At 58.0% G+C, this 8,692-nt stretch overlaps 1 protein-coding gene across 1 annotated transcript in view; it reads right to left on the reverse strand.

The window, feature by feature from the left end:
• Positions 1–4,836: 4,836 nt before the first annotated feature.
• Positions 4,837–8,692, reverse strand: part of LOC104849635 (arylsulfatase D) — a 14,037-nt gene continuing 10,181 nt past the window's right edge. The window contains exons 7-10 of the mRNA XM_033760247.1: positions 7,930–8,182; positions 7,514–7,676; positions 6,038–6,159; positions 4,837–5,876 (exon numbers count right to left, since the gene is read on the reverse strand). Of these exons, the coding sequence (XP_033616138.1) occupies positions 5,500–5,876; positions 6,038–6,159; positions 7,514–7,676; positions 7,930–8,182 (915 nt within the window). The 3' untranslated portion in view covers positions 4,837–5,499. The remainder of the gene's footprint in view (positions 5,877–6,037; positions 6,160–7,513; positions 7,677–7,929; positions 8,183–8,692) is intronic.

Consider the following 8,692-nt stretch of genomic DNA (forward strand, 5'->3'; position numbering starts at 1 on the left):
CGGTCGCCTTGGGCCTCGGACTCGGTCTTGCTGGACGGAGGTCTGAGATGCCCCCGCGCCTGCGGTGCAAACCCCACTGGCTCCTTTCTGCTGAATCTCGGCTACGAACAGCGCAGGTTTTCGGTGGCTCGGAGCCTCCCGGCCGAAGAACCCCTCCAGTAGGCTGTGCCGGCTGGCGCAGGTGGCCGGGCTCTCCCTGGGGCGCAGCGGGAGAAGCCCCAGCGCCACTAATCAGAGCCGGACTTGGGTGTCGGGACGGAAGAAGTGGGCCCCGGCGGGGGGCGCTCACCGCAGGACCCCGGCGGAAACCTCCTGTACCTCGGCTCCCTGCAGCTTAGCGGAACCGCTGCACCGCCCACGCTCTCCCAGGAGGGTGCTCAGGTCCGGAGCCGGAGACTTTGTGCCGGGGTGGGTCGGAGGGGGGATCCGTGCTGCCCCGGGTGGCCGCAAAGCACCGTGTGCTAAAGAGACGGCAGCGTGGTCTACCGGGCCTTGGGTCTGCGCAGAGAAGCCAGGGCTGTCCCAGCCGCAGCCGGGAGGGTCTCCAGGGCGCCCTGCTCCCCGGGTTCCGTTCCGTGGGGACCTCTGGACTCTTTCTGTCTCCGTCCCGGGCAGCAGATGGGCTCCTTTGGCTGCGGGAACCGGCGTGACCTGACCAGCTGTGCGCGGTCTCCTGGGACTGACTTCACCACAGCCACGTGGATGCAGGCTCGGGCGGGGCGCGTGGCGTGGGCAGCGGGGCCGGCGCCTGGTGGGAATGGTTCGTGGGTGTGAGGCGTCCCTGCGCACGGAAACTCTGCTATGCAACTTGCCCCGTGTCTCCCGCGTGGGAACGGCGCTCCTGCGTTTGAGTTAAAGTTTTACAGCAACCCGGGACCTCTTTCTGGCCTGTGTCTCCGTGCGTTCTGAGAAACGAGAATCTCTTTTTGGTGAGGGACGGATAAAGGGACGCTGGAATCCAGGGCCTTTGCCCTGAGCCGCATCTCCTGCCCCTTTTTAATTTTGAGAGCCTTCCCAAGTTCCCCAGACGAGGGGAGGACCAAAGTCGCGACCCTCCCGCCTCAGCCTCCCAGAGACCGGCGTGGCGTGCCACTGCTGCCCTACTTCCTGAGTTCCGTCGGGTGTGGGACGGAGGCAGCGTTTTTCTTACAAGGCCCTTGAATCGCGAGGCGGACCTGCCGGGGTGGGGGCGAGTAGGAAATCTCACGACGTTCTTTCTTGTCGACACCGAGATGTCCCGGTGGCTCTGGGGGGTCTGCGCGTTTCCCGAACTGTGTCTTCTCCCTTCTCATTCATTGACGCCGTGGCCTTGGAGATCTCTGAGTCCTAAGACCCAGGCCCCTGGGCTGTGGCTGGGTGGGTGCCGAGTGTTTGTTGGTTGAGTTGAATGGAAGTGAGGTCTTAGGAAGGTAAACCTCGGTTTCATCGCAGTCGTACCCGTGCTGGGAATTTCAGGTAAATACAAGGCGTACTCATGCCTGGCTTCTTTTGATTTCTTTCGTTGTGGTTGTTGATGTTGGTTTTTTGAGACAGGGTCTCGCTACGCAGTTGAGACTGACCTGGAACTCAAGAGTGTAGCCCAGGCTGGTGTCAAACTCACAGCGATCCTCCTGCCTCAGCCTCCCCAGTGCTGAATGCTGGGAATTTCACGTAAATACAAGACTTTCTCATGCCTGGCTTCTTTTGATTTCTTTCGTTGTTGTTGTTGTTGTTGGTTTTTTGAGACAGGGTCTCGCTACGCAGTTGAGACTGAACTGGAACTCAGAGTGTAGCCCAGGCTGGTGTCAAACTCACAGCGATCCTCCTGCCTCAGCCTCCCCAGTGCTGGGATGACAGGTGTGCGGCACCACGCCCGACACGCCTGGCTTCTTTGCAGCAACTTTATATTTGTGGTAGTTGCCCATACTTTTTTAAAATTATGGTCCAGAACCCCATTAAGCGACTTTAAAGTGATGTATTTATCATTTTGCTTTTGTTTGTGTTTGTAATAATCATGTCATTTTAATAATCATACTTTTTATGTCTTTCATAATTGTATGTTTGGACGGAGTTTGGCCCGATATTTCCATACCTGCCAGGGTCAAATCCAACTGTTCCTACGTCTCCTGCCTCCTCAGCTGCCTTCCCAGTCCCTGGTTTTAACGGTTCTAAATGCAGGTCGTGGGTTGTGGCTTCGGCACGTGGGAAACAAGTGTGGAGCTTCACTGTCTGTGTCCAGCGTCTCCACTGTACCTCAGTGCACCGGTCCGTCCCCGTCCCGGTCCATCGGGGCCGCCGTCTGCCGTCCCACAGCCCGGTGCTGACACCCGGCGGAGCTCGGCGCCCGGTCCTGGGGCCGAAGCCCAAGTCCAGGCGTGGCACCTGACAGTCCAGACACGATACTTCCGTGACAGCTGCCCCTCCACGGCCCCCACCACGTCTCTGGTGCTCTGAAACTCAAGCTGTGGGCTGACTTCCTTCATCCCCGATGGGAAAGTGGACGGGTGTCGGAGTGCAGGTTAGGGCGAGGGTTAGGGTTAGGGTCAGGAAAACACCCAGCGGTACCTCGGCAGTGCGATGTTTTCACAGGAAGACGAGGGGGGAAGTATGAAATGACTTTCCAATGAAAGAGACTCCGCTGCTCACACCTCTGTCTGCCTTCCCCCCAAGGGTGTCATCGAAAGGTATTCAGATTTTTTGCAGTTATTTTAATTATTTTTGGGGTGGGTGGTGCTTGGTTACCCTGTATTGAGATTTTCTAGACTATTTAACATGTATTTGCACCAGGGATTGAGCTCAGCTGTACTGCAACTCCCTGGAAAGCACAAGGTCCTGAGTTCGATTTCTGGTACCCCATAAGAAAATATATTTGCCCAAATGGGGTGGGACATGCCCATGATACTAGGCACCCAGGAGGCTGAGGCAGGAAGGTATCCCTTCTGAGTCCATCCTTGACAACTTAGAAAATAAAAATTATAACAACGCCTACAAGTTTAATAATAATAATAATAATAATAATAATAATAATAATAATAATAAAATAATAATAATAATAATAATAATAATAATAATAATAATATAAAAGTTTGTGTGTACATCAGTACTGCACTGGCGTAGCATGCATTGTGCATAAATAAATAAACCACACATGAATGAATAAATAGCACAGGGCGTGCCATCCACGATTACTGCTCAGTTCCGTGCGTACGGTCCCTGCACCTTGCAGGCCTGAGAGGGAAGAGTCGTCATTTCCAGTCCCGCCTGGACAGTGTAGTGAGGACCTGTCTCCAAATGACAACAGAGAGACCAGTTCGTAAATCAATAAAGGGAGGCTTGGGGCCGGAGCCCGGGATGGAGGCCCGCAGTTCGATCCGCAGGGCGAGAAACAGAACCCACACCCTGGGAGTCCCGTGACTGTGGCTTCCTTTCCACTAACCGCTTCATTTTTTACGCTCTTTTTCTTCTCAGAAATGCTGTGTCTGTTGCTCCAGTAAAGAACTGGCGAGTGATCACTGAGCCGTTGTTGTTTTCAGCGTCGCTGGGGACAGAGGCCAGCCTTGCACCTGCTGGCAAAAACCTCTCGCGCTCAGTCCCAAGCCGGCCGCGGCCGCTCCCCTGTCAGTCTGCAGAAAGCACAGTCGGAGGAGGACCAGGAGCGTGGCCTCAGGTTCTCCTGTCCTCCATCCCCATACTATGTTCCACCTTTTATTTTGCTCCTTATTTATGCTTTCGGTTTCTCACGTAGGAGAGACCAGGCGACTTCTAAGCTTCTGCGTCTGACGCCTTTCGGTTAGTGTTACGGCCTCAGGGCGAGCCGTTTTCCCGCGGTCCCCCTTCTTTGTGGCAGAGTAGTACTCCACGGTGCGCAGACACCGCATTCTCTCCCTCCGTACGTCTGCTGCTGTGCGGAGAGGCTGCTCCGAAGAAGTAGCTGTGACGACTTTGTGGACAGACGTTTCTTAAGTGATTGACGTGCAGAGTTGAGCTGAGAACGGACCCCATTTTCTTTTTTTTGGGTACCGGGGATTGAACTCAGGCCCTTGTACTTGTGAGGCAGGTGCCGGAAACACTGAGCTAAATCCCCAGCCTTGACCCCGTGTTTAAAGTAATGAAGGGGACAGGGAACAGACAGAGAGAGACGGAGAGGGAGAGGGAGAGGAGACATCGATATCTCCCTACTGCCGGGTGCCTGTTGTGATCACCAGCACGTCTTTATCAGGAAGCAGCCTCGCGTGAGAGAAAAGTCCACACTGCACAGCCTGGGTCCAGAGGACTTTCGGTCGCTGCTTCCCGACAGGCCGAAGTCCACTCTTTTATTTGGAATCGTTTAATATGTAACTTTGTCCCATCCCCGGCCCTTTAAGAACGGTTTCTCTGATTGTCACAGGAATGAGAAAATCTCCTAAGATCGTAAATCTCTATTTTAAAGACACGTGCATTTTTGTGTGAGTTTGTTGTTCAGATCGGGTCTCGCTCTAGAGCCCGGGCTGGCCTTCAATTCACAGGGATCCTCCTGCCTCAGCCTCCCAGGTGCTGGGGGACAGGCGGGCCCCACCACACCCGGCTCAAGGTGCCTAAGCTGAAGGCAAGTTCTGTGTTCTGTGTCGCTAGCTGTAGACTGAAACTCAGACACAGGCCCCGTTTCCTTAGCTACACTGAGGACAAATTTATTAACGCTTTTCTTAGCAAAGTTAAAGAATAAAAGAAAAGGACTGGGCAGCTTCTGCCCGGCTAAGAAACCGCAGACAGAAAAATCCCAGCTGTTAGAAACCCACGCGAAAGCCGGTTCCGCTTACAAAGCCGACTTTATTGACTGTGGCGTGGGAACTGTCCCATTTCAGATAAGCAGTTTGGTGATTTTTTTTTTTCCTGCCTTTGTAAATCTACCACATTTTGCAGCCACGGCCCACCCTCCAGCTTCCTGCTGTTTCCTAAGAGACGGACTGCGCGCTTTACGATCCAGGCAGCGGAGCTCATTTCCTTTGCGAGCCGCATCTGCAGCTGGGCTGGGACCCCGGGACGCCCACGTGCTGCGCAAGCGCACTGAGCCTGCGCCGAGTGTACCCCCTGCCCCCGCTTTCCTTTTTGCAAACCGTGCCGGGGTCTGCGTCGGCCTCTCCGAGTTCACCCAGGGGCGATTGTAGCCGGGGTGGGGCGCGAGAGCCGAATCGGTGCTCGGTTCAGCCCCGACGGCCTCGGGTGACCTGAAGCTCCCCTGTCCGCTCGTGTGCGGATGCCGGCCGCGTCCTGTGGGCAGCGCAGACTCGGGAGCGGAATGGACAGAAATGTTCACCGTGGCTGTTAAAGGGTGCACAGATTTTTGCAAGCAAAGTTTTCTACATCATCACCTTTCCCAGAGAAGATTTATTCAAAACAGAGAATGCCTGTTCATTTTTCTTCCTTCCTGTTGTCTGCGGTGTCCGTTTGATGTCCGGTGCTGTGGCAGCCTTCTTGGCGCCAGGAGGACTACATCCTAGACTAGAGACCACACGGAAGGAAGTGGGTAGGGACGCTTCTGTCTCAGAGTCCGGGCTTCTGGGGTGTGTTGTCCCCGTCTTCCTGACACCCACAGAAGGGGAAGGTCCCACAGCACGGCTGCAGCCAGGGCCTCCACAGGACCCTGCTGAGAGACAGCTGCTGGGGCACTGGGCTCAGGGTCTCCCGGTGCTCTGCCACGGCCGCATCCACCCTGGCAACCACGGTGTGGAACAGGGGCTCCGAGTCGGGGGACAGGGGCCAGGCCTCTGCAGGGTCACTGGACAATTCAAAGAGCAGAGGCGGGCGGTGGTGGATCACGCCGTCCCCGGAGCAGGGACACACGCCGTGGCCATAGCAGGCACCGGCTCCTGGGGGGTGGAACCGCGGCGTTGTGTAGTGGACCTTCCAGACTCGGCCACCTGCACAGAGCAGGCGGTCAGCGTGGGCCACCGGCTGAGGTGGGGACCGATCTAACCACGCAGCCACTGACCCACGCATCCACCCATCACCCAACCACCCCAGGCCTCCGTGTCCCAGGTGCCGCCAGGGTCCAGCCCCAGGCAGGGCCACGTGGCCTCACCGTCCCTCTGGTGCCAGCGTGCGGCGTGCAGCTCGGTCCCGCAGTAGTGGAAGAGGAACTCGTGGCCCGACTGCCCCTCCTCGCCTCGCAGCAAGGGCAGCAGGCTGCGGCCGTCGATCACCCTGGAGGGGGCAGAGGCCACAGGAACGGGACTGCGGGAAGAGTTGGCAGCAGGGACCCTCTCGGAGGCTGCCGGGCCCGGTGCCCGCTGCGCAAGACACAGGCTGTTGCGGGACACCCGAGCCGCCGTGTCACTTTGCCAGCTGCCACACCTCGAAGGCTCACAGGGCCACAGGCGTGCACACACAGAGGCACACAGCGCACACACGCGCACAGCGCACACTCACGCGCACCCCGGTGTGGCCCCGGCTACTCGTGCCATCTTCCGGGGTTCCAGCCGGGCCGCCTCACTTGCCGTCAGGCTTTCTAATGGGCCTTTTATTTGTCCTTGGGTTGCTCACACAGGAGAAGCCTAGCGGTACTGAACCCCGCCTGTCTGATTTATTTCACGTGACGCCACGGTCTCCAGGTGCCTTTTCCTACCCGGGACCTCGCCTCTCCTTCTTGGTGGCAGAGTAATACTCCACATACGCATACGCACACGCGTACACACGCATCGAGGCGCCCGTGTTTAAGCAGCTCACGAGCTTGCGACCTGGGTCACACTGCGTCCTCGATGGGCCAGACGGCAGCGGTGTGTCCTCAAAACCAGGCTGATGTACAAAATGGGTTACCGAGAATGGACCACGAGCGGCGGCTGGGCAAATATTTTGGTGTCGTCTCACGTCTGGCGGGGTGAGGTCCCCTTCCATTGCACTGTACCCCAAATCCCCATCTTTATGGTTCCTGTTGTTTGTTTAGAGGGGAGGTTTCGTGTGTGGACCCAGGGCTTCGGCCCGGGCTGCCCTCAAACTCACCGACGTTCTCCTGCCTCAGCCTTCTGCATGCTGACTAGGACAGCTGTGCACCACCACGCCCGGCTTTTGTGTTATTATCGTTTTGTTATTTTGTGCTCGTGGGGAGGGAACTGAGGACCTAACGGGCTGAGCCAGTACCCTACCACTGATCTGCACCCCAGCCCGGGAGAAAGTACTGCCCAAGCCTCAGGATGCCCCTCGTGTGCTGCGTGGGGCACGGCTGAAATCCCTGCACGCTGGGAGGCTGAGGCAGGAGGATCTCTAGCTCAAGCCCAACCTGGGCAAGTCAGCAATCTAGCGAGACGGGGCCCAAAGGTACGGAACTATCACACAGCCCACGGAGGGACTGAGGCGCCTACCTGTCCTGGGGCACCTGGCCGCCCGCCAGCTGCACCACGGTGGGGAAGACGTCCATGAGGCTGGTGGGCTCGTGGATCTCTCGGCCTGGGGGCAGCACCCCGGGCGCTCAAGCCCAACCTGGGCAAGTCAGCAATCTAGCGAGACGGGGCCCAAAGGTACGGAACTATCACACAGCCCACGGAGGGACTGAGGCGCCTACCTGTCCTGGGGCACCTGGCCGCCCGCCAGCTGCACCACGGTGGGGAAGACGTCCATGAGGCTGGTGGGCTCGTGGATCTCTCGGCCTGGGGGCAGCACCCCGGGCGCGCGCAGGAGCCCGGGGACGCGGATGCCGCCCTCCCAGCCCCCCATGCCTTTGCCGCCTGCAAGAGAGAGACGGGGGTCAAAGACACGTATTTCATTCAGCACTCTGGGAGGCTGAGGCAGGAGGGTTGCAAATACAAGCCCAGCCTGGGAAAGTTGGCAACTCACTGAGGCTCAGGCTCAAAGTTAAAATGGACAGGAGGCAGAGGCAGCACGATCTCCTGCTGGCGTCTCATGCGTCCACCTCCTCTTCCTCCTCCTCCTCTTTCTCCTGTTCCCCAGTACCCGTCCCGCCTCCAGACCCCGTCTGACCTCTGTAAATTCCGTTCCATCCCCCAAGCTGCTGGCTTCCATCCCTGGCCTCCAGGTGTCCTCCGTGGTCGGACGCGAAGTACGTAAGCGTCGTGTTGGTCAAGCCGTTCCGCTCCAGGGTGTGGAGGATTTTACCTTCGGACAACAGGCAGGTGTCAGGGCAGAGCACGCACACCCGGCCGGCTCCGTGCACCTCGCCCATGGTGTCCAAGTCACCTCCTGCTGGACAGTCCCGAGAGCAGTCACGGGGCGGTCACCACGAGAGGGCTCCGTGGACTTGAGGCCACGCCCCTCGTGGTGCCACCAAACGTCTGCATGTCGAGATGCCACCCACCCAAGAGCCGGAAGCAATGGAAACAAATAAAGCCACTGTCGGCAGCAGTCCTGGTCTGGACGATGTTGTGTCTGCTTTACTGGGGCTTGTGATTTTAGACGATTCAGTCCGTGGTCGGCTGCCCCAGTGGTCTCGGGACGTCTCTCTCCTTCGGGACTCTAAACTGAGCACGGAGACTATGTCGCGTGGCCCTGAAACTCAGCAAGTGACGCAGCCCCTTTTTCCCGAGCGCATAGTATTCCACCGTGGGAAGGCACGACTTTTCTTTTCCGCTTGTGTGCAGGTGGACACTGGCTGGTGGCAGAGCTGGCGGAGCTGTGTCTGGCGGCTGTGGTTTCTGTGTTCGTGTCGCTCCACACTGCTGTCCACTGTCATCCCGCGATGCGGGACGACGCCGCTGTCCCCACCTCCCCGCCGCCCGGTGCCCCC

The sequence above is a fragment of the Fukomys damarensis genome, unplaced genomic scaffold (assembly GCF_012274545.1).
Source record: "Fukomys damarensis isolate Sample0158 unplaced genomic scaffold, DMR_v1.0_HiC HiC_scaffold_39, whole genome shotgun sequence".
NCBI classification, from domain to species: domain Eukaryota; kingdom Metazoa; phylum Chordata; class Mammalia; order Rodentia; family Bathyergidae; genus Fukomys; species Fukomys damarensis.